Consider the following 27189-nt stretch of genomic DNA (forward strand, 5'->3'; position numbering starts at 1 on the left):
TAAAGATGTTTAAAAAAAAAAACAGTGATGAAAGTGAAAAGCAACCCTCTCTCCTTCTTATTCTCCAGAGGTAACTTCTGTTAAAAGTTAAAGCTTTAAAAATTCTTGTATGAATTTGTTTTTCTCATATGTCTTTTTCCTGTAACTCAATGTGAGTAGCGAGGTGAGGTATGGTTTAGTTGGTTTCAAGTTAGTGTATTTCCTCAGAAATTTTTTTTTAACATCTTTATTGGAATATAATTGCTTTACATTGTTGTGTTAGTTTCTGCTGTATAACATTTTTTGATGTGACCTTAGTTTATAATACAAGCAGCAGTCTTGTGAGATTATTTACATACCACCTCAGAACCCAGCCCCAATCCCAGCATATATCACCCTAGAAAATGCAGCAGTTACATGTTGACTATTTCAAAAACGATGGAAGAAATGTGAGAAGGAAGAAGTGACAATGGCTGTATATGCACGCTTACACCCTACACACACACACACTCATAGTCATGTGTCAGAAGCTTCTTACCTACCTGCCTAATGCCTTAGTGCTCTATGACTTTTGCCCACCCTCCTTTATGGGGGTCTTCCAGTAATGTCGACTTATCCCAAAGCTCTGTGATGAAAGCAGCTAAGCCAGAGCCAACTAGCTAAAAAACATAGCAAGTCAAGCCTTCAAAAGCCAGAATGTAGAACTCAGAGATGGGCTTCAGAACCACTGTGTCCGGTGGTCAGAGTTTTTTCACACGTGACTTTGGCGTTAAACCTTTTACTAAACCATCTCCCTTACTTCTTTTTTCCAGCGTTCTCACTAGTTCCATTCTTCTGGCCTCCCAGACTTTCTTATGTTTAGCCATAGGCACCTTAGACCTAATATTTGGTCTTAATGGCTCAATCTATTACACTCTGAAATTTTTCCTTTAATGTGAAAATATTCTCATTAATATAACATCCAATAAGGGAAAAGTACCTATTACTATGTATTTTAAATGCAAAAGTGACAGTTGGTCATTAAAAAATATTTTAAATATTTAAACCTCATCTTTGAGAACTTCTAGAAGGTTCTTGTCTCAGGTATGTACTATGACAATTTCATATATACTTGTTTCTATTACAGACACAGAGTATACCAATAAAATCAACTTTCTAGGCTATTTCACAGAAACTTAGAGTACTTGAAAATAAGAGTGACAGTTATTAAACTCATGGATTCATTTCACAGCTATAAATTCTTTAACATTCTTAGTCATGGATTCCCTAATATTTCAATATCTACATTTAGCCTACTAAAATGTAAACTAAACCTCCATTTTGTACTTTTAGTTTGCTGTTATCAATGTATACTCTAATTAGTTCTAAGCATGGATTTATTCATTCATTCAAGAGACATTTACTGTTTATTTACTACGTGCCAGGTACTATGCTAAGAGTATATCAAGCTCTTCCATGAGTCTACTTACAACAAAAATTTGTAAATAATCTTTGAAAAATAAGAAAAATCTTTCTGATAACATAAAGCAGAGCAAATAGTTCAGAGTATGCAGCCTCTTTGTTACGTTGTGCCAATAATTTCCCCTAATAACCAATTGATAATATTATAAAAATGATTCTTTGAGAGATAGCACAAGGTATTCTATGTTCACTTTAAGGTACTTATCACTTATACAAAATTTATAAAACTGGTTAGAATCGGATGAGATCACTTTTAGAGCTACTTCTGATTTGGCTCATTCCTTAAACATTATGGTTGGGGCAGATACATCCTGGTTACTCAGATATGCTGATTAACTCAAATCAGATGTCTAAAAATCCCCATTGATTTCTATAAAATTAGGAAGTATTTTCTCAATCATCAAAGAAATATCAATCTATGGTCAGTATAACATTATATATAGGCCATGATATTATACTGACTTGATACTATACTGACCACAAGATAAATATTTCTTTGATGATTGAGAAGATGCTTCCCAGTTTTATAGTACAACTAATATGGAATTTGATTATCAGAAAAACCTATTATTAACCAAATACAGAAAATTATACTGTATTTTGAATGTCTATTTTAGGGAAATTTGAACCTTAACATTTTAAACAGAGTTTTTCACTTTCTTCCACATTTATAATACCATATCTTCCATGATTTTGAATCTGATATATTTATTGTGCTATTTCTCTTTTGATAAATTATTGACTTAATACCCAAGATCTATTCATTTAAGACCTCTGAATTTTCTCATCCATGACTTTATTGGTTCCTTTCTCTTAATATTTTCCTTAAATTGTTGTTGTTGTTGCCCTGATTTTGAGTCTATTCTGTAACCTTATGAAATGGGTATTTTAAAGCAGTCATTCACTTTAGGATTCTTGGTGAGAAAAAATAGCCCATAACTTCAATACCACTAAACTTAAACTTTACTCTTTTTCCTCTAGCATCTCTGCTGTTTTCTCCTTGTTCTTTAACAATGCCAACAAACAGGGGTTTTCATGCCTTTTCTAAAAAGAACAGGGAGGAGGGACAGCTTGGAATCAGTGTGGCTGCAATATGACTCACTGCCAACTCTGACAGTAAGCCCCACCCCTCACTTTGTATTCTGTTGTCTTATACCCTATGTGGTTGCTGGGCAGCCATCTCTTGATTTTAGCATCCTGGCTTCTAAGACTCATGATAATCTTTTATTAACCTAATTAGAAGGATTGTGCCTCAGCACTGGAGGTAGGAAAGATGTTTACCATTCCAAAAATAATTCTGTACAAATGTTGAATATCTTTGCTGAATCATTAAGTGAAAAGTTAGCCTTAACTTTGAAATCTTCTTTAAATGTGTAACACCTTTTTTTGTTTGCTTGTGTTACTGTGAGTAGTGTCTCTCTGGTAAATGCTATAAAACCCATTTTAAATGCTTTATATTAAGGTAAAGAATTCATTTAATAATAGATAAATTGTTTTTTTTTTGGAGTAAGCATATAACATGTGCCACACTATGTGTAAATATGCATAATAATTAGCTATCGCACCATAGAAATTAGAGTTTTAAATAATCCGTCCTCCCACCCAATACGGAAATACCTTTTACTCACTTGAAGAATTGTTATTGAGACTCTGCTTGAATGTTTTAGGGACTTAGAGCTTAGTGCCCCCAAAGACAGGGCATTCCATGTTGGACAGCTCTAGTTTAAAAGGTGTTCCTTGTAGTAATATAAAAGCTGACATAAATTTTCTACTCGGTTGTCGATCTTGACATTGAAAATTGGAAAACTACAGAGCAAGGATTTGAAAGGCTGACATGTGGAACAGGGATGAGATAGTCTTTGAAGTTCCAGAGGACGTAATGGGTACAGGGATGCTGATTTTAGATTGATATGAGGGAGAACATTCCAATGGTTGCATTTACCCATGACTGTAATAACTGGTCTTTGTCAGTTTAGAAGGCTCCCCGTTACTCAGTGTTTAAGAAGGGGCTGAAAACCAGCTACCAATCAGGGCTTCCTGAGCCAGCAGGACAGTTAAACATGATGGTTTCTTCTAACTCTAAGGTTTTTATGGTTCTCTTCAGCATAATGGCCTCACCTTTGCTCTCTTGTGTGCTCTGCACATTGTACATGTTCAAAACTATTCAATGGAATTGTGTTATCAAACATAATTTATGTTGCCTCATCTCTGAGCTGAATGCATATAATCACCTTAACTTTATAACCTGTGGCATAAGTTCTAGATAACTCATGATCCTGGTTACCCACATCTGTACACCTTGTTTCTCTTTAGTGTCTCCAGGCCAAGTGTACTGGAACTGTTACAGTGATCTAGACAACATATTTTTGTGGGCATGATTACCTTAGTTATAACCTACTCACTGTTGATTCATATGATGCTTTTATTGTTACCAATATGTTACCAAGTTGCAAGTTAGCATCCCACACTTATTTATTTTTTAACCTAAATGCAACTATTTATATTTCTTTCTGTTAAAGTTTTAACTTCTCAGCTTTTCACCCAGCAATATTCAATCCTGTCAAGAAAGTTTGGACTCTTAGTTTTATTATCCATGATACTAATCATTCCTCCTGTTGTTGAATAACCCTCCAGAGTTCTAAGTATCCTTTCTATGTTTTTAACTGCTTCACTGAATAAGGAAAGAACATTTGTAACAAAACATTTTAAAGAAGAAAGGAGCAAGGACAGCTGTGAAGCATTCAGTCTGAAATTTTACATACGTTAATTTCATTCAGTCATTCAACATCCTTATCTGGATCCAGCTAATAGTAATATCACTGAGTCCACTTTACAGCACTTTGTTCATAAAGATATTATGCAAAATTTCATCATATGCAAAGCATACTGCCCTTGGCTTTCCGCTTGTCTCCCAACCTAGAGATACTGTCCAGGAAAAAAAGCCAGTTTAAAATGCTTCATTTTTATTGAATCCATGTTAGTCCTTCAATTGAAATTAAAAAATGAAACTCCTCCCAATAATAATCTATTCTAAAACTTTACCATGTATTTATATCAGGTTTATCATTGTGTGCTCTGAAGAACCCATGCAGGGTTTTGTTTGTTTGGATAGGAGAACTCTCTCTTTAAACAGTAAGTCTCAGGGCATTCTGATGGTGGCCCTGAGATAATTTCCACAAAGTTCATTCAGTTCCTAAGATTATTCTACTAGTTCAAAGAGACCACAAAATGAGTCTTTTGATAAGATAGTCCCTTATCTCAAGAAGCATGTCTTTTAAACTTCCTAGTGTAAAGACTTTTCTCCTTGCAGGAAACACCTAAAATATCATTGAAGTCACATACTTCCACTTTCCTTTGTCATTCTTTTTTCTTTAAAAAAAATTTTTTAAGCTCTGTCTTCAGCTTTTTCACAATCCTCAGCTGAACATTTGCCTTCCTGGCACTCTTCTTACAAGCAACTGATATTATTTTCCACTCGTTCATTTATAGTAGCCTCTTCCATCTTTTATAGAAATCCTCCTTAAAGCTTTTTCTAAGGAATCTCCTTGTAACTGTCTTGACTGAAGCTGCATCTCCTTTCCTTCTCTCATTGGGACAGTTTATGTTTGTATCACTAGAATTGCATTTTTTAAAACTACCGATCACTCAACATTTATATTTGCCTGTCTGAAGTTTTAAAATCATATTTCTTATCATCTAGGGTCCGTATCCGACTATGTGTTTTCTCTCCTCACCATTAGAAAAAAACAAAAACAATTAAGCTTCTTCTAGTCCCATTCATGTCTAGAGTGCCACTTAGTTCTTCCCTGTTGTTCAGTGTTAGATTCCAAATAGATTTTACTCATTTCTTTATATTTTTGAGACGTGAAATTACCAGGGCTTTAATGCACTCAGCAATTACAAGTATTAATCTCGTTTTTAATGAATTAAATCCTATAGTTAGTAAACTGGTGACAAGCAAAAAATATTGGAGCTCAGGTTATATTGTTTCATATTTTTTCCTCTTCAGAAGGTTTCATAGAAGCTGATCGCCAGTTTTTTTATTCTGCAAATAATTGGAAAACCGGAGCTATAAAAATTAGGTTACTTCATTAGGACAGTTTGCAAGATTTTTAATCTTTTGTTCTTACATCATTCAGTCAATACCAGAATGTGCCAGGATAGAGTATTAGAACCACACAGACCTTGGCCATTTATAGAATCCTAGGAAGAGTAAGTAAATAAGAATACCAGAGATTTCTAATAACTTATTTTTTTAGCCCAGAGTCCGATCCCTGATCAGCCATATTCCTTGGTCAGCTGCAATCAGTGGTTCCTGAGAATTAGCATTTCTACACTGTAACTAACTCACATCTTCTATCAACTGTAGCTTCAAATTACAGAAACAAGCTGCATTCAAACCTCTTCATGTTAAGCCCTTTTATATAAAATAATAATATCTTGGTAGTAAAAAACTGTACTACCAATTTCTGCTCTAAGCAGTTTATGGGGTGACACTTTCATACTTCTGTTTATTGGATAATCTTGCTATAATGTGCTATCCAGTGCTAGATATGTGCTGCCGTCTATAAAAGACAAGGATATTTCTTGAAGATGATCTCTTTTATTTTGATTTTTAGAGAATACATGGTAAGATTTCATGTGTGGTTTAATGAAAAGTAGTGTTGAGCTGCATTGTCCATGTTCCTTGATATTTTCACACATAGTGATACATCTCTCCTATCTGAATAATTAACACAATAATTAACGAACAAACTAGATTTAGCCCTTAAAAAATTACTTTGCTAATAGTTCACTGAACATATGTGTATTAAACAAGGTTTATAGCATATACTTCATTGTCATAGAACCAAGGCTACAAAGATACTGAATAAAACTATTTGGAGGATTTATAGCTTACAAAACACTGCGTGCTGTTGGAAGAAGAAAGACACGGGTATCCAAAAATTGATTTCTGATTAATTATAATATGGAGAATAAAAAAAGGGAATGGAATAACTATTCTATAATTCCAGCTAAAATTTAGCAATTCCACCTATTATTTTGAGCAGTGATCTTATTAATAACTTTCGGGCTTTTAGAGTTTAATACATACACCCCAACAATAATAATGAGACAGCCAAACTATATGAATGACTCACTGTTTAAGCATCGGTAATATTTCCACTGGTGACTTCAAATCACTCTTCAGTTTCTGAAATATATAGAGAAGTCCTATGCATTGCTGACATTCAGAACTATCTTTTTAGTATATTGAGATGATTGACATCAAACTAGGGGCTTTCAGCCAGTTAAACTATTTTCACTAAATGCAGAGCTATTCTATTTCACACTATATCTTAAGCTTAAAAAAGAAAAAGAAGGAAAAGGGACATAATGCAGTTTGTTTTACTTGACAATCATCAAAAGCCTGCTATGCAGGGCTTGGTTATCATCCCAAAGGTAAATCATAAAAACAGTAAACTGGATGTTTTTAACAGGTCATATATCTGACCAGTGACTAAAAACTCAAGAACATTTTATTGTATCTGCAATTGAGTTTAGTGGAGTTTAAATGATGAGAATTGTGCCTATGAAGTTATAATTCTTATGGCTAAAGAATAAGAGCAATCTGGAATCCTTTCATAGTTTTCTATCATGACTTGTTCCATTGGTTTCCAAGTTAAGTAGAATTATGATGTATTAATTTGTCTGCCTAACCAAACTTTTATTCTATTCATTGCTCAGTCTCTAAAATCAGAGCTTGTCTTAGATTTCAGATATCTGACAAGCTTGTATATTATACCCAGTAGCTCATAATTCAGGTGGTTATTGCCCAATTAAATGAAAGTGTGAGTGATACAAGCCATTAGGTTTCAGAAAGGTAGAATACTAATTTCTATGTTATCATTGTCTCTAATAAGATGACTGAATCTTTAGAAAAGCCATTTAATTGATCCAGTGGTACTATAATAAATCAAGTATTTTTAGTGATTGGAGAATGCTTTTTATTCATTTAGAATTCATTTAATTGTAAATGGATTAAAACAATCTCAATTAGATTTTCCAAAAAGATTATTAAAGTAAAAGCATGTTATATTCTAAAAGTTTAAAAAAAGGAATAAACAAATAGGTAAATCATTGAAATATTTGGGTAAATTTTGGCTACTCTTTATCTGTTAATTTTTTAATATTTTACGGAAATATAGAGATGAATCGATATATAATATGGCATTTTTAACTGTTAAAACAGTAACTAGTGGTTGTGTTATAATGGTATCTATTTTGCCTGATCCATGTGGTATAGAAACCTAGCCATTCAAAATCTTCTTAAAGGACTAAGCAATAAACCCATATCAAGTAATTTGGCTGCAACACCTTCCAACATCTCTCCCAAGTTAGCAAGGTGATAAGATTTTTTTGCAGTAGTTCCTTCTAATCAGCCTCTGTGAACAGAAGACCTTCTGAGAATGTAGGTATAGGCTACATTTATAATTAAAAGCTAGCTCATCCTGAATCTTAGTAAAATTTTGACTCATCTCATCTACTCTGAATATGAATGACATGTGAATAACTTGACAATCTAGGTCATTCAAAGAAAACACCCTTTAGCAGTGGTTAGGCTATCACTTCATGTAAGGTCTAGATCATTCTTCTTTGACATAACAGTGCCATAAATGGCATTCTTTGACCTCAGTGACCTATATTCCTAAGGTTTCCCCCTCTGCCACATAATTCACATCAAAGACTTGAAGTAGAGACATATATACACTAATATGTATAAAATAGATAACTAATAAGAACCTACTGTATAAAAAATAAATAAATAAATAAATAAATAAATAAAAAGACGAAGTAGATCTTCTTACTAAAATGGAAGATCGAGTGAAGTAAAGCATTTTATCTAGTTGTTTAATAGAATACTTTATTCAGTTTGCACCTCATATACTTAGACATTAAATTAAAATTATTTTAGTAACAATTCAATTTAAGTAATATTTATAGAACAACCACAATGTCCTGAGAACGCACTCTGCTAAGTGCAGGAAAAACAAAGATTTTTAAAAATCAAAGAATCAGTAAGTTTGCCATCTAATGGGAGAGAAAAGCATCCACATGTAAATGTACAGTATATTAAGTGTTTTAAAAGATGGAACATGTTAAGTTCCACGAAAGCAATTAAGAGGTCTTCATTATTTCTACCTTGTGAAATTAGACAAGGTGTCAGAGAGGATGTGACTTTTAAGCTTGATGAAAGATTTCACCAGGAGGAAAAGAAAAAAGTGTTACATTCTATGTGGTTAAAAAATATATAGCATCAGCAAGGGCAGAAATGAAGAAAAACAAAGAACAATTTAGAGAAATACAGCATATAGTATAGGTGAGTAGAGATGAGACAAAAATTATGCAAGAACTAAATTATAAAAGTCCTGGTATTCCATGCCCAGAAGTTTGGATTGTATCCCAAAAAAACATGATGGAGAGCCTTTGGAGATCTCAGTAGCAAAGTGCTGTAATCAGACGTCAGTTTCAGAAAGGTCACTGTCATGGCAGTACAGAAGATGTATTGGTGTGAGAGAATACAAGTGATGGGGAGACCAGTTAGAAAACTATTTGAGCAGTCCAGATGAAAGCTATTATATCCCCTCTACAAATGTGGAGGCAAATAGTTATCTGTTCAAAGGAAGATCCACAGGTAGAGAGTAGAGCTTGAAGAATCTAATGGAAGCTTGGAGCACCCCAATGGGGAATTGGAAATTGAGCTAACCAAGCACTAATAAGAGGTCTGCCAAGTGGTCCTGAATAACCAAAAGTCAGAAAACCCAAATTCAGAATGGTGCCAGTCGGCATGGATAGACAATTTTTTCTAGCAATGCTCAGTGGCCAGGTAGGAATAAGAAAGCGGGAGTTGAATACTGGAAAGTGTATGGGTAGTTCCTATCCAAGAGGATGAGGAGATTGAGGGTTCTAGTCAGAGTGGTTCAGGTTGGATAAGGAAGTGAATGCAGGAGGGGGGGCTGTGTTCTTAATTAGATCAAAGATTAGACACAGTGGAAAAGATAGAAGAAGAGAAAGCTGTAATCAGGGAGAGCTGTAATACTTCAAAGGTGACATGGTTCCCCATGATGACAAGCTGAAATATGTGTTTTTGGATTTGACAGTAAGAATCCAACACAGAGGGCACTTATTTCAAAATAACTCTTCAATATCCCTCTTTTATGTTTGTATCTTGAAGAAAAAAATAAATTTTGGAACACTTTGCCACATTAGTGTGTAAAGTAAGCTGTCTAATGGTAAGAGGGAAACACCCATTGATATGGGAAATAAGTTCCATTTGTATTAATATGGTTTATTATATCTTTCAATTATTTGGTGAAATATATTTAATGAACATAACTTGAATTATAAGGAAGTGAAAATTGAAGATGTTTTAACTTGCTACCTCCGTTCTAAGTAAATCTCAATTCATTTTAGTCAAGTTTACAACATCATTAACTGACCAGTCTTTGAATAAAATAATTTTAAATGATATCAAGGACATTCTGAACAGAATGATTGGATTATATGTACTTGTCCTTTTACTTTCACTGTTGTCTTAGGAAAACTCTTTTCATCTTTCCTGTGGACTATACCAGTCTGTTGAATGAAAGACATTTTAGTGATTTACCTTTTCTATAAAGGTATGCTACATAGTCTGGACCTGAAATGCAATCTGCAAAGCTAGGCATGCCCATAAATCTGAATCTTTCATTCTTTTCTCACGTAGAGAGAAAAGGTATTTTTCGACATGGAAAAAATACTAAAATAGAGTTGCCTTCCCTAAGGTAAAGCTAACACATCTATAATATGGTGCATTTAGTTTTAAATCTTGTAGGCTTATTGAATACATTAATCTATCACAAATAATAGGTAACATTTTTTAATGAGTGCTAACTATTCTAAGGCATTATTCTTAGGACCTTGCCTAATATAACCCATTTAATCTTCACAACAACCCTAAGAGGTAAATACTATTATTACCCTCATCTCCTAGATGAGGAAACTGAGTTTAAATAACATGATCCAGGACTCCTTGATAGTTAATAGCAGATCTGAGATTCAGACTAAGACATTCTGACAGCAGAGTGAATGCTCTCAACCACATATTGCCTCTCAGATCTATCATTTTAATTCAGGCTAAAATTTAGCAAAATGTTTCCTTTTTCTGTATATATATTAGACATATATAAAAGAAACTAAAATGTTTAAGTTTTATTACAGCAAGTCAACATCACCATTAATATGCTCTTTCAAGTAAATCAAACCCTGCACACCACTTTACCCTTTATTACTAAAAATTGTAATTAGTGTCCTTGCCAATTTTAACTAATCAGTATCCAAAAATCATGTACCTCGATTTGTATAAATAGTGGAACAATTCCACCACTTGAGTCAAAACTCATAGTATTTTAAACTTTGACATGATTCCTTTTATAGCTAGTTTGTGTCAAGATAATACTGGGATATTAAAAAAAGAACTAATTCCAAAGAATTAAGTCTTGACACCAATTTGAAAAGTATTTCACGTGGTAGACAAAGTTACTTCAGTTTTTTCTTCCAAGTTCCACTTTATCCATCTTCTTTGAAACAATCCAAATCTTTCTGCCCTTTTTTTTTTTTTTTTTGGTATCAGCTAAAGGATCTTTTTGTTTATTAATTTTTTTAATTTTTTGGTGGAGGTAGGGAGTAGAGAAGCGACAGATTTAAGAGTAAGATTGGAAGATGCCACTGATCTTTCCAGTTCCTACTCACAGGTACCAAATCTGATGTATTGTGGATTACTATGTTTTCTCTCATGATAAAACATTGCTTCCTATCACCTCTTACAAATCTGAAAAGTTGATTCATGTGCCCTGAAAGGAATTATTAAAGAATGCACCATTCACACTTTCATCTGTTTCCAACTTCTAATTTCTCATTTGTACTATGCAGTATGTAGTATGAAATGAAAATTCATTACCAAAGTGAACTCTAGTGAAATTCTCATATTTTCCACATCTTCTTTGGAGATATTGCATATAAAAGCACTTTATAAAGTGGAAAGCAAAACACAAATATTAGTATCATAATTGATTTGCCTTCAGAATATTTACACTAAATTGAGGAAGAGTAAAAGTTGTTCAGGGCTACTTCCTAGAATTTTTTAAAATACTAATTAGATTTTATGAATTTTGTAAAAACAATGCCAGTATTAAACTCCTAAATCCTATTTAAGAAAACCAAATTCAGAACCAGTTTTAACCCATATGTTCTGGCTTTTGATTTGATGTCTTAGTAGTAAATGATGTGGGTATCTGAAACCCGCCTTTCTTAGCAGATTGCCATGGTAACTCCTGAGGTAAGGTACCATTTCGCTGGAGCTTCAGGCTTTGTCAGTGCTAGATACAGAAGCTGCATTTGATTTCAGCTTGTCTTGTTTCTACGGGGAGCAATGTACTACAGTTCGTTCCACTTCCCAGGCTGACTTTTTCATCACCATGGAGACCAGATCTTCCCACACAAGTAAGATCTGCAACCATTCCTAGTATGGCTAAAACTAAGGCCTTGGAAACCAAGGCCTTCTATAATTAAAGTGTATTGTTTTGTTAAAGAAGAGTTCCTGCTTCTGCTTTTGCAGTATTTATTGATTTTCTACAAAGAGAAAACAGGCTTTCTAGTGCTGTGCTGAAGATTTACAATAAGGAGAAAGAAAATGTCATCATGACATTTTCCTTGGTCAAGTTCTGGTTTTGTGTGCATTCATGGTGTATACTCCACTTAGTTACTATGGAGGAATGTTTCCTTTCAAATTATGTGACAGTTTTCCTAAATAGTAGTAAACATATTTAATCTACACTTCATGGTGGTCTTAAAATGCTGCTTTTAATTTTGGTTTTGGATTGTCTAACTTTGTTTCTAAATCCAGTATTGGAGTCTTTTAGATTAGTTCTGCACTTGGTCACAATAAAATCAGTATGAGAAAACTTATTCTAGGACCTTGATCATAACTCTACATGGATTTAACAAGAAAGGATTGGTATAATGTATCACTGTAAATCCAGTTATAGTACATCCAGATAGAGCAGCTCAACTATCTATAAAAGATCATATACACCACTACAACTTATTGTAATGTGTTCTCTTTTTTAATTTTATTTTATTATAGTAATAATGTATTCTTTTATATATATAAATTAGTATCAAAAAAAAGGGCCAAATTTCTGCAGAGTTCTTTGATGGTCACATTTGTTAAGGAGATACTAATTACACCGTAGCTGCTATCACTGTTTCCTCACCTCCCCCACAAATGGCACCAGTCAAAAGAGATGGTAAGGAGGTCTTAAGTGGAACTTGAGAATTCCAAATTCACCCCTTGATTTGCACATCCTTACAAATTCACATATCTAGTTTGACGGTTGTTTTTTCACCTGAGAGAAGACAGCATGGTCCTTGTTTAATATAAATACACTAAATAGGAATTACAAAAAAGCCTGACTTCAATTAAATATGGAATTGTCCATAATTTTTAAAAGATATTATGAATAAACTGGCACCATAAAGTTGCTGTAAATTAATTAATTTACAAATGGTAAACAAATTTGTTAATATAATTGGATTTTTTGTTTTGTTCACTAGCGGGAAGTTAGCAATTCATTGCTATATTTGAATACAAATTAAGTTGTACAATATGGAGAACTTTCTGACATTTCAAACATTTGAATTTTGCAAAACGAGCTCTCACCCTAATGAAGTCCCTGTATGATTCTAGTTTTCTGTAATTACACTGCAGAGTGTGAAATTCAACATATGATGCTAAATGTTAAACACAGATATAGCTAGAAACCTTTTGCAAGAGCTATAAAGTCATTTGTATTTTTCCATAAGAACACTGAGAGTCAGCATATATCCAACTCTTTAGTAAAACTTACTTTCTTTAAAAGGGCAATGCTATACAATTTTGTCAGGAGTGGAAAAAATGAAACGCATATATAATAGGGCATTTTATAAAAAATATGTTCTTAGATCCCATAGTTTTCCATCCCAAATGTAAAATGAGTTTGTTGGTGCAAAATGTAATAACCAATAATTTCAAGACAACTGAGTAGGAATATTCATTATTCTAACCTCTGAGTTTTTTGCTAAGATGGATGTTTGTGCTAATTTGCTTACATCCATGCTGTATTTCTAATAAACATGATTTTATAGTGGTTTTTACCAAAATAATTTTTTCTTCTTATCATGTACACAATACATTTTAAATACCTAAAAATGTAATAATTTAAATATTACAGTATGCAGATGACTCTAACAATGGGGATTTATGAGAATAGTCTCTGATGTAATTATTATAGATGGAGAAATCAGAGAGAATATGAAAATATTGATTAAGTGGAGAGATTAGATTTATAACAGATTTGAGGTAGAGAAAAATATGAATTCTGATAAGTAACTGTTGAGATAAAATTTTAGATTATTACAAACGCCTTTTGAATTTTCTTTTTACCTTTCTTGTCATTTGCTTTTCTGGGGAAGGTATTTTTGGTTGTCTTTATTGCTAAGAAATTCAGTTGTCAGAACCCCCAAAGTAGCTCCTTCTTGCCAGAGCTGTTAATGAGCAAATGATCCCAAATGTCAGGCTGGTATGCCAAGGAGGTGAGTAATAAGGCATTAACATTTAGAAGTTATAGAAGGGGGAAAATCAATATTGCAATTTTTTGTAATATTGTAAGTTCAGACAGGAGAAGTAAGCAGAAGTCCATTTCAAGCTTCTATAATCATAAACAATGTTATAATGTGAGAGGAAGTAGTGTCTTTAAACTTTTAGCATAAGAATCACTCCTTTTATTACTCTACTCCCAACCCACACACATGCACTCATACACCCATTGTTGTACTCTTGTTGAAAAGAATTTATTATTTCACTCACTTCTGCAGATCAGTACCTCTTTTTCTCCCTCATTTAGTCTGGTGGGATATCATGATACTGGAGCTGATACTGAATGATATTTTTTTTTAAAAAGTAATCTCACCAAAATCAAGACGGCAGTACTTAGAGGATAGTATATGAATCTAGTATGTGAATAAGAGTAGGGTGGAACTCTATAGAGCAAAAGTTCTCAAAGATCTATGTTACTGTTAATTTGAAAAAAATATATGTAAGTATTTATTTTAGATCAAATTTTCAAGAATTAAGGAGTTATGCCATTGACTGTCTACTTTTAGTCTACCTTAGTAGCAAGCTGGGCAGTAAATGCACAATTTGTATAGCATCAGAATTTACCGATCCTAGATCATGTTTGCTGATCAGCAACTTAGAAGAGGACATAGGGCAAAGTCCTTTGTTTACTTTGAGTAGGTTCTGATGGACTCAACATACTAAATGTATCTTTACAACTCCAGTCCCCCAGGTGCAGGTACCCTTACCTGTTATTCCATCAGAATGTCCAGTTTGGAGAATTCAAGTCAAGTGCAATAGGCAAATGAAATAGTTTGCGTCGTGGAAGTATAATCAGCGTTCTGAAGACATTTTTACCACCCAGTCGCGTAAGTGGTTCAAGGTTCAGATGACATTGGAACTGCTTTTTAGAGTGCCTATCAGCTAGGAAAGAGAATGCCCTAATAGGGTTGGAAGGACCAGAGAGGAATCTATTGAAAGAAATAGGCAAGAAAACAACTGAAATGTAGTTGGTCCAAATTTACCTTTTCATTTCGACAGACCAGACATAGTCACAGACGAAGTGTTGTGACACATAGGATTTACATGTTCACCCCATTGGCAATTCTCATCACTGAGTTACTTCACACTGATTATCATCCAGACTGAATATCATCTATTGAATTTCATCCTTTTAATATAACCATGTAAGGTGGTGGTAGAGGTTGAAAATTCTCATAAATTAAAAATATGCATTGTTCATCTCTACATTATTGAGAGTAAAAAAGTCTCCAGCTACATTGCCTCTGTAGCTATTTCATTTAGAAATGAGGATTTTAAAGAGATTATTTTAAAATAAGTAATTAATCATAAAATAGGTTGCAACAGCAACCCATTCTGCCAATAAGCTGCCATCTATCCACGTTGCTGAAAGTTATTTCAAAATAACTTTATCTATGAAATACATTACTTCATATTTAAATACTTTGAATATAAATATTTTAAAATATGGATGACTTAGGATGGAATGGTTTAAGACTTGATTTTAATGTTTTATAGAGAAAGAAAGAAACTTTTCCTCTACTCTGTTAGGTTCTTTACCTGGAGCCTGTGAACTAAACTGACAAATGACAGATTAACAGGAGAAAAGGCATGTAAATTTTATTGTGTTAATTTAATTTTTATGTGCACAGAGGCCTTCATAGGAAAGAAATGAAGACCCAAAGAAGCACTTAGACCTGAGTTTTATACACCATTTTAACAAAGCATGATAAATTATGGAGAACTGACAAGATAACCAGAAAAGGGGTTTGGGCTTCTAGAGCGGTAAATTTTGGAAAAGTTTATATATGGGGAAACTAAAAGATAAGGGCTATTTTAGTAAGATTTGTTTGTGCAGACCCATCTTAATGCCAACTTCCTGTCTTCAAATGTTAAGGGTTGTTCTCCTGGTATGTAAGAGGAGAGGAGGAACACCTTCACAGTGGGAAATTTATGTCCTGCTTTAAGGCAGATAGGGGGATGGCCAAAGATCTTTCTATGTCTACTGCTTCTTAATTACCTTCAGCTAATCCTTAGGCCAAAATGGCATATTTTGAGGTGGCGTATTATGATCCCCTTCAAGTTTTTTTTTTTTTTGAAGTTGGTTTTGTTTTGTTTAATTTATTTTTTATTGAAGTATAGTTGATGTACAATATTATGTAAGTTACAGATGTACACAGTATAGTGATTCACAATTTTTAAAGGTTATACTCCATTTATAGTTATTATAAAATATTGGCTATATTCCCTGTGTTGTACAGTATATCCTCATAGCTTATTTATTTTATACATAGTAGTTTGTACCTCTTAATCCCTACCCCTATATTGCCCCTCGCTCCTTCCCTCTCCGCACTGGTAACCACTAGTTTGTTCTCTATATCTGTGAGTCTGTTTCTTTTTTGTTATATTCGCTAGTTTGTTGTATTTTTTAGATTCCACATATAAGTGATATTATACAGTATGTCTTACTCTGTCTGACTTATTTGACTTAGCATAATGCCTCCAAGTCCATTCATGTTGCTACAAATGAAAATTTTTATTCTTTTTTATGGCTGAGTAGTATTCCATTGTATGTATATATACCACATCTTCTTATCCATTCATCTGTTGATGGACACTTAGATTGCTTCCATATCTTGGCAATTGTAGATAATGCTGCTATGAGCATTGGGGTGCATGAATCTTTTCGAATTAGTGTTTTTGGTTTTATTTGGATATATACCCAGGAGTGGAACTGCTGGGTCACATAGTAGTTCTAATTTTAGTTTTTTGAGAAACCTCCATACTGTTTTCCACAGTGGCTGTTTCAATTTACATTCCCACCAAGTGTACAAGGGTTCCATTTTCTGCACATCCTCACCAACATTTGTTATTTGTGTTCTTTTTGATGATAGCCATTCTGACAGGTGTGTGAGGTGATATTTTATTGTGGTATTGATTTGTATTTCCCTGATGCTTAGCAGTGTTGAGCATCTTTTCATGTGCCTGTTGGCCATCTGCATGTCCTCTTTGGAGAAATGTCTATTCAGGTCTTTTGCCCATTTTTTAATCAGGTTGCTTGTCTTTTTGATGTTGAGTTGTATGAGCTGTTTATGTATTTTGGATATTAACCCCTTATCGGGTCATATCATTTGCAAATATTTTCTACCATTCAGTAGGTTGTCTTTTCATTTTGTCAGTGGTTTCCTTTGCTATGCAAATGATTTTAAGTTTAATTAGGTCCCATTTGTTTATTTTTGCTTCTGTTTCATTTGCTTTAGGAGACTGATAAAAAAAAAAAAAATTTGCTATGATTTATGTCCAAGAGTGTTCTGCCTGTTTTCTTCTAGGAGTTTTATGGTTTCCAGTCTTACATTTAGGTCTTTAATTGTTTTGAGTTTATTTTTGTATATGGTGTTAGAGAATGTTCTAATTTCATTCTTTTACGTGTAGCTGTCCAGTTTTCCCAGCACCACTTATTGAAGAGACTATCTGTTCTCCATTGTATGTTCTTGCCTCCTTTGTCATAGATAATTGACCGTAAGTGCATGGGTTTATTTCTGGGCTCTCTATTCTGCTCCAGTCCTCTTCAGTTTTAAAGTCTATTGTAAGCGTCAAAACTCAGCTGTTTTATATCATATATATATGTATATACACACATACATTCATATTTTAATCATCTTCTTTAAATTTGCCCTAAAATTCAAATATAATTTATTTTCTGTGTATTCCAAATATACTTATCAATTTAAATTAATATATCCATATAATATATATCATTAATGTAATTATACATAGTATAATTACATATAATATACATTGTTAGGGTAATGGTATAATTACATTACAGTCATATAATAGAATCTGTATATATGTATGTGTGTGTGTATATATATATATATATATATATATATATATATATATACATACACTAATAAAGTAGAGCTTTATTTTACTGATAATCTGTATAAACTATAAAATTATAAGACAGAAATGGGGAAGATACAACTATACCATGAACTCTTTGAGGTCAGACTGTCATCTTCATATATTTATCCCTAACATTTGATATAGTATATATACCCATAGGCACCCATTAAATCCTTATTGAACCATGAATGTCTATAAAAATGAATTCCTCCCATTTTCTGTTTTAAACTCTGAAAGATGACATTTGGGATGACAATATAATCTGGCAGAATTCCATAGTACATTTTTCTGGTATATCTATAGATGCTTCATTGAAAATAAACTCGGGGTAAATTGAATTAACATATTAAGTACTTCTGTGACTATTAAATATAAAAGACCTTTTCAATTGTTGCTAATATATAAGCTTCAGTTAAACGGTATTTTAGGTGTACCTTTATTTCAGATAGTGGTTTTAATGCAGACAGAAAAAGCCAGAGTGTGTGGTATACTCATAAGTCCTAAGTGCTCTCTAAGGTCATAATATAGTGGTAAGTAGTTTAAGATGAGATACTACTTTCATAAGGAAATACTCTGTCTCCCGTGAATCATACACAGAGAATGGAATTGTTATTTGGCAATTTAGAGGAACATTCTAATCTGCAAACAGTATTTCCTTATCTGTTTTGCCTGTAGCTAGGTTCACCAAATATTTTTATTTTACCTGGAATTTCTAATTAAAGATCTCCATAAGTGTTATAAGTATAATCACAAACTATATTACTTGTTGCTATTTATCACTTTATTTTGAAAAAGAATACTTTATTATTCATAAAATAAAAGACTTTCTAGTTCCTTCCCCCATGGTATTAAAAATAAGCAAACAAACAAATTTTTTTTAAATCTGATATTCTGTCTATTTGAACTCCACCTTTACAAGAAAATAGGCCCTCAAAATTTGGACAGCTACCACTCAAGCCACAATTAAGTCTCTCTCTTGGTCCGAACATTCTGAACCTAGGTTTCAGCCCACTTTTTCCAAGACTTTCACTGAGAAAAGTAATTATCACTGATGGTCAGCTCCTGGTGTTAGATACTCCTGTTTTACAAAAAGAAAAACTTAAATCTGAACACATACATTTAGAAGAAGGGGGAGATCCAGATAATTGTGATAAATTAGATTTTTTTCAAAAGCACACAAAACAGTTCTACTCTCCCAGGAGCTCCACGTGTGTTACTGTTGACAGGCTTGGATGTCTGCCTTGTTATCTGCAAGCAGCTTAAGACCAGTTGTCAGTGGCTTTGCCCTTAAATTTGCCCTCAGGCTCACTGATAATGGAAGTGGAGTATATGGATCCAGTGTTCTCTTAGAACTCAGAAGTAGGAATCTTTGAAAATGCTGTTCTGGCTTAAGCACTTCTTATTTCCATTTTCATATATTTTCTTCTATTTCATTCATTAAGGAAGACATTTTTTTTTACCTATTTTGTATTCAAACTTAATCATTCTCTTGCAAATGTTTGTGCCTCCATCCTTACCCTATAATCTAATCGTCAGGATTTGATTGAAGGATCATCAGCCCTTCCTAGCAGGTACACTATTAGAAGCCTGATTACCTTTCTAAAACTTATGTTTCTAGAATTTCTATTTCTGCTTATTATTTGAGTGGAAAGAGTCTTAAATTCATAAAACAAAAAGGGAAAGAAACATTCTTCTCAACATATCCTACATAGATTCAGTCCTTAAAGAGCTTGCATGAGAAGTGGATCAACACTGGAAGAAGTCATACTATACATGACTCAACATGGCATTACATCTGGGTGCACCATTCAGGTCTCGAGGGGTTTAGTAACAGGGAAACAGGATCTTTTTCTTTCTGTCTGGCCTGGTGGCCTCACAATTGGGGGTTTCAGTGATGAATGGAAGCTCAATAAATATTTAAGTAAAATGCCAAACAGAAGCATTACTGATTTTCTTGGGGTAGCATAGATATGTTGCTGTTGTTTCAAAATGTACTTGATTAAAAGCTTGGTAAATAGTGAGGTATATTTTAATAGCAGGAAGTAGGAAATATTTTTTATAGTCAGGATATTGACCAAAAGAAAACAAAACAATCAAGAGCCATATAATTTAATTTTTAGGGTCTTTAAGAAACATGCAATTTCCACTGGTCCTTTAGAAAAAAACAGGCATAAAATTAGTCTGTCACTATAATAAGTAATTTTAGCTGGTTTGAATGTTTTGACTATTTGAGTAGGGATAAATGAAGTTGTCAGCTACAAAGGAGAAGAGTAGAAATAGGGAGAGAGAGAATGCCCAGTGAAAACACAAAGGGAGAGAAAAGGAGAGTGTTGAGAACCAGAAAGGAACTTGCAAAAAGTTAAAGACACATAAATATAAGATTCACGGAAGTCAAAGATAGGCTTTCATCAAACAGTATCTTTATGAAGTGGGTTTTTGTGTTTTAGAGATTTCATGTAGATTAGCCATACACCAGTCCATCATATCTGACCCTCCTGGCCTGCCCATGCTGTTCATAGTTGGGATTCAGAATGCACACACCAAGACGTAGAGTTGATTCAACGGGCTTGAGTCTGGAAGTATCTGTATATTTGTTCTGTTTGCCTCAAAAATAAAGAGGAACTATTTAATGCTACCTAAAAGCATAGCTTGAAAGAATTTATTCAAGCAGTTTACCACGGCCTCTTTCATTTTGCTGTATTCTCAGTAGACCTGGATATTTCCATCAGATTCCTCAGCAAAACCTTGAGATCATTTGAGTTACATAATACAATGTTATACCGGTGACGAGACTAAAAATAAAGCCCTATGTGACTTGCCCAACTACAAAGGCTTCTGACTTACAGACTACTTATATGTGTAATACAAAAAATTGGCATCACTCCAACCAGCCCTCACAATGTGACTGGCCTAAAGCAGGAGGTCTCAAACTGCAGTGGGCACAAGAATCACCTGGGTTGCTTGCTTAAAATGCAGATTCCTGAGTTCCACACCCAGAAATCCTGATTGAGTAGATTAAGGGTAGGGCCCAGGAATCTGTATTTAACAAGCCAGCCTCTGCCCCTGAGATTTGGTAGCCAGTGGTCCTGACCACTGCTAGTTGAAGAGACACCTTGCTGAAGAGAGTTATCTTCTCTTATGTTAGTACATACAGACTAGGAAATAGCTGTAGTCACTCTGAAATAGCATTCCACCCCCCACCATCCTGCACTTTGGCAAGGCCTCAACTGAGGAGGTGTTTCCAGTCTCTTGAAGTAGAATTTACCAATCCTATACAGTGTCTTTAAATGTAACTAAATGTGACTTAGTTACCAAGGCTCTAGTTCAGGTTTAGTATGGGTTAAGTGCACTAGAAATTAAACCATTCATGTGACATTGTTTCTGAGGCGGAAATGTTTGAATTGCATAGATAAACTAGAAACAGCTTAAATTTAGGAATGACCTTGTGCCCAGCATTAGATTGCCTCCGATTTTGCAGTTTGAAGTTCCATAACCTTATGAAACAAAGTAGTAGAATCCAGAGCTAGCGTTCCAGTATTATAATTTTCTAAAAAATGAGATGTTATCTTTTGTTTCATTTGACCTACCTATGAAGATTGCTTAGTTCCCAGCCCCTTTTCTGCAAAAGAAGGTTATGATATGATAAACAAAAATTAGTTCTGCTGATTTCTGGACCAAGCTGCATCCTATTTTCTAAATACTGTGCTATGGGCAGCACACTCCCTTCCCATTTTCTGAGGGAGCTAGTAATGAACAACACGCTGTCTCTGTTCCCTCTCCCATTTTGTTCCTTCTTCTTGATGTAACTCAAAAGGTACTACAGGATGTAGCAGGTAAAGATCTGCCCTAGGCTAGAAAGTAAAAATATCACTGATTTGTGCCTGGTGACAATATTTGCATTCCTCAAAATCCAAAATAAAATGAACTAAAAGAGACTAGTTTATTTTAGCCCAATTGTTCTTAGTGTCCCAGGTCATTCAGAAATTTTATTCTCTTCTAGTTTCTTAATTCCTTGGAATGTGGCTTGTGCGCAGGTATCAAGTCACCCTTTCATCACGTTGACCCTGTGAAGCTTTTCACTTCTCTTCACTTTGTGTTGGTCAGCATTCGGCCACTTCCTTGGAGCCACACTAGCTGGGCTTTTCTATCTCACCAGTTAGCACCTGGTAGCCTGTGAATCAGGGTAGTTAGATAGAAGGTAGACCAGAAAACTTTTCCTCATACTTCTTGATTGGATGAATTTGAGGAAAGATCTTGTATAGAACTACAGTTTAATTTTCTTGAAAGACTGATCATTTTACATGTGTGTGGAGAATACTATTAACATAAACTTTTCTGATTAAAATTATAGATATGCATATACAGGTACAGAGGCAGGAAAAGATGTATCTGCACTGTGTATTATTTTGTATACATAAGATTGGCGTTTCCAGATAACCAAGCTTAAAACAAAAAGTGTCCCATTTTTGGCCAAGTAGACTTGCATGCCAACAGAAAGACATTATGGTATTAAAACCATATGCAATTCTAGCCATATTTTTCTCTTTTCTCTTCATGGGTATTGCATGATGGTGTTTCTAATACAAATACTAATATGCTTTGGAAATAATGGCACTCGCAGGTCTTTCATCATATTGTATCACTGCTTTATCATATTAGGCTAATACACTGCGAGAGTTGGTAGAACCTCTCCATGCCAAATCGGATCCACTTCTGTTGGCACTCAACCCATTGGACTCACAGATTGATAAGCTAATGTTTAGAGAATTTAGATCGGAGAGAGTCGGCACGACGCAGACTCAACATCAACCTCTTGCAAGCAACTAAAATGGCCTCGTCCTTGCTGTTTATAACAGAAAACAGACTTTTAAAAGCTTAGATCATCAAGTGTTTTGGATTGGGGGCCTCCCTAAAGGGATATTAAGAGGGGCAGGCCACTCTTAAGAAGAATGCGAGCTTTCTCCACTGGGACTAGCATAAGATCAAAGCCAATCAAGATGGAGCACAGTGACAGAAAACTGCTGTTTCTGTGGGAGAACAGAGGGGAAGGGTATTATTGACTGGGGAAGGGCTCAGTTGTGTTCTCCTGACACAGGAAAGGAGAGGGTTCAGCTCCAATAACTAGAAAACCCTGGCTGTTTAATGGACTCTTCGGTGGCCTCTTTAAGGCAAAGCAGAGAAAGCAAATTCTGTGTATTAAGTGTATTTTGCATTTTTAAAACTTGACGTGCTGTATTGTACTAAATTAAGTGTAATCTATTAAGGCAAGGTATACACAACCTGCTCTGAAGCTTACTATGTTTATTCTATTATAAAGTGTATTCAGGTGCAACACAGAGACTGCTTTCGGTGACACTAATGAAGAAAATTCCACATGCCAGGCTTTATTAGATTCCTCAGCTAAAATCCTAACTTTCTCCTTATTTCTTGGCACTTGTATACAAATGGTGTTGCCTCATAGGACAGGCATGAGCTATTCTTTTCTGTAAAATTTTCCAAATCTATAGGCTGTGGTTTTCACTTTTGAAAAAGTATTTTGTCTGGTTGTCTTTCAAACTAGCTTCAGATATTATTTAATACTATGTAACTGGGTCACTTATGGCTCAATATTGCTTATTTTTCTTCTGTAGTGGATGTGAAATTTCCTTTAGTTGGATAAGATACTCTGTAATAATTTCAATGCTAATTAATGGATATTTCATACTGTGCAATGAACAGATAATTTAACATTGTATTTGAAAATGTTTTTTTTTCTTCCTGTCGCCACAGTGTGTAGTATTGCATAATGTGAATACTTGTAAAAATATAAATTACGTAAAAATAAAAATATGGCCAATTGGTATCAGATCTTTTTAGATAGCTAAATAATTTGCTAAGTATGCTTGATAGTAAATATCTTTCTAAAGAGAAGTAATCTATGCTTCTTTCTCACAAATGGAATTTGTGTTGTGAATAAAATCACATTGATCTGCCTTACAGTTGCCTCTGTGCTCTAACCATTTTAATGTGTTTTTTTAAGTATATATAAAAATGATGGTTCTGGTATATAGAAATGCATCAAAAAGCATTTTGTTGGCATTTAATATTAGTGGGATTGTCTTGGGTCGTCCTCCCTGTTTAAGTCATAGTAAAATTTTAGGATATGAAGAATTTTAGTTTTTTCTCATTAAAGAATATGGGGACTCCACATTAATTTTTAAATATGATCATCTCTTAGCTTTGTTTTTAAACTGTCCCCTTTATGAATTCCTGCCTAAGAACCAGGTACCTTGACCTCCATGTCTCTATTAGCTAAGTTTTCTAAATTCTGTGGGCAAATATAGAATCTGTCATTTATGTTTGAGATTGTCCTTCAAAGAACCTTCCCTTTCGGACAATAAATCAATGCCAAGGACACCAAGATTTTGCCATCTGAACTATTTGTCATAAAAACTACCGTGATACCCTGAAAATGCAATCACTGTCATATATTTGTGGCATTAAACAACATAATTCGGCAGAAATTACATGCTTAGAGAATGAAATGTGGAATAAGCTTCAGCTCTGTGTCTTTTGTTAACTCTTTATGGAAGTAAGCTTTACTGTTGTGCAGAAGGAATTGACAGACACTGGTATGGGCTGTACTTAATTTTGGTGAAGCACAAGGTCATTCGTACAGGGATGGGTTTCACATGTTCTTCTGTAAAAATACACTTAGCAATATTGGTGGACTCACTCAAGCTGTCCTTTCAAAAGAAGGGTTTTTTCCTCAATTTTTTTCATCAGAGAAATTATTGTTATTTTGCCTAAAAGAAAATAAACCAATTACTTCTAATTATGAAAAGGGTAGTTGATTACAGAGTGACAGGTAAAAGCCAGGTTTTAAAATCTTACGCTTTTTTTCTGATATAACAAACTGCCCTCCCCCAGTTTTACAATGCAAGGCATAGCTAGTTGACTTATATAAAAACATGAATTAAAGAGAGCGAATCTTTAATTATAAAACAATTCAAATTACAGTGTAAACTCCTGAATACATAATCATCTTTAGCATAAAACCTACAAACATTAAACCTATCTACATTAAACCCATTAAAACTTGAATTGTCACCTTACATATAAATAAGTTGTTCATTATGGCGCACTGGTAAATTAGTATTCACAGAAAGTAGTCCCATGTCTCAATACAAATGTTAATTGCCTTTCATGGCGAGAATAGTGCTCCACATACGTGATGCCATTCGCCTGGAAGCCTTGGAGCACTCTGTGGCCGTACAAGACCGAATGCCTCTCACACTTGACTGGTGACTAATGCTACTATGTCCAGCCTTCTCTCCACTTGTGACTTGGCCTTTCCCAACCTTCTGTGCTCATTACCCAGCTGTGTTGTGGAAGGAACAACTGTTTCCACGAGGACATCATTGTCCAATTTTAAAAGAGCACAGTTCCCTTCCGAAACATGTACCAGAACTGATTATTCATTGTTGGCTTCGTTCTTCAAGAGCCCAGTTGGTATACTCGTTTTGTTTTGTTTTGTTTCCATTTTTTCTCTCCTTCCACACTATCATTGCAGAGGCAGGGAAACAGCAAGGACACCAGAATGACATTTTAGGTCGCCACATTTGTATTCTGCTCTCCTTAATTTTCACCAAAGAAACATAAACGAAATTACACAAGAGACTAGCGTACGAATTACACAGTCACCTGGTAGGGGGCCCTCTTTGGAGTACTTAGTGTCTAAAGTAGAGAAAACCATCACTCAGTTTAAACGTTGGGTGCATGAGACACCATGCCAGGTAGAAGATTGGGAAATGCAAAGGAGAGCGAGGCATATACGCTCAGGGAAAGTCACAGTCTAAGTCTCTGAAGGAGGGTTCACATGGGGTGAGGTACAGGAAGAAGAAAAATTGGGATTTCTCCTCAGGCTTCATATCTCATTTTCTCGAATTTCTTTTCTGTGTCTATCTTATAATAGGCATATCTATTAATATAGAGTAATACGTATATGTAAGTTATCAACAGAAGTGTTTTAACTGGTGAGGGTGTACAATCAAAAAAGTTTAATAACCACTGGGCATGAATGTAAGGAAATACATCAACCAAACACCTCGTAGTATTTGAAGAAATGCATTATCATCTGCTAATAAGCCATTTGCAAGAAAGTTCCAACCAGCTGTTACTTTGCATTGGCTAATCTTTTCTTTGGGCTTTTCTTTATCACTACGTGGAGGTCATATGCAACCTGCAAGAACCAGACAACGAACTGTTGTGATGCTCAGCGTATTTCTAGTCTCACAGTGTTTCATGGTGTAGCTAGAGTATAAATGAAACCAGAAAGAGGACCTTCTTCCAGCCCTGCCACTTATGACACAGCCAGAAATGACCCTCCCTTGGCTCAGAGTACAAGTTATCAATAACTTCACTGTGATCCTCAAATCTGTCAATGAAATTTTATATAGTAAAGAGAACCTTATATGTTCTCTTCGCTTTAATAAAATTGGAATAGAAAAGCGTGTCATCTGACGCAGGACTAATTTACATGTTGTAAATGTAAATATAATTTGAGAGGGAATTTACTCCTTCATAGGCCCAGAATTCCTGAATAAGTTAGATACAAATTAAAATTTCATTGTAGCTGTGATACACTTCCTCATTAGGAATCACAGAAGGTTCCTCTATATGTCCTGTGGTTTGCATGTGGTCTTCAACACTTTGCCAACTTGCAGAAAACATTCATTCAAATTACAAACGAGCTGGGTTTGGGCCAGTGCTCCAAGGGCTGAACTGGCACGTTGAAAGAAAGTCAATCAGGAAGCAGACCTGACCGAGTGCTTGCCTCCTCTTCCAAAGCAAGCCTCTTCTAGAAGAAGAAAAGCAAGGGTTTAAAAGAGAGAGAAACCAGAAGAGAAGTGAGAAGGAGACGAAGAAGAAGAGGGCAAAAAGAGAAGATAAAGGTGCTTTCACATTTTCAGTTGCAGCGGTAGCCCCAGTTGACTTAATTGGTATTCATCTGAGAAAAAAAAATGAAGGAAACCAATTGAAAATTATAAAAGAAAATAAAGGTCTGTTTTCGTCTTGAATGTTGAGTTCTGTGTTGTTTTGACTGTTGAGCACAGTGAATCAGATTTATAATGTGACTCTGCCGCTCACTCCCCCTTCTTTGAAAA

The 27189-nt window shown here is 34.5% G+C and overlaps 1 protein-coding gene across 5 annotated transcripts in view; it reads left to right on the top strand.

The window, feature by feature from the left end:
• Nucleotides 1-27189, top strand: part of CNKSR2 (connector enhancer of kinase suppressor of Ras 2) — a 257328-nt gene that overhangs the window by 224467 nt on the left and 5672 nt on the right. The window contains exon 21 of one of the 5 annotated variants that reach the window (XM_068533675.1): nucleotides 22703-23556. The exons of the other annotated variants lie outside the window; for them this stretch is intronic. Coding sequence (XP_068389776.1) covers nucleotides 22703-22707 — 5 coding nt within the window. The 3' untranslated portion in view covers nucleotides 22708-23556. Of the gene's footprint in view, nucleotides 1-22702; nucleotides 23557-27189 lie in introns of those variants that run through there. 5 annotated transcript variants of the gene reach the window in all.

Source organism: Eschrichtius robustus, chromosome X, assembly GCF_028021215.1.
Source record: "Eschrichtius robustus isolate mEscRob2 chromosome X, mEscRob2.pri, whole genome shotgun sequence".
Taxonomy (NCBI): Eukaryota; Metazoa; Chordata; class Mammalia; order Artiodactyla; family Eschrichtiidae; genus Eschrichtius; species Eschrichtius robustus.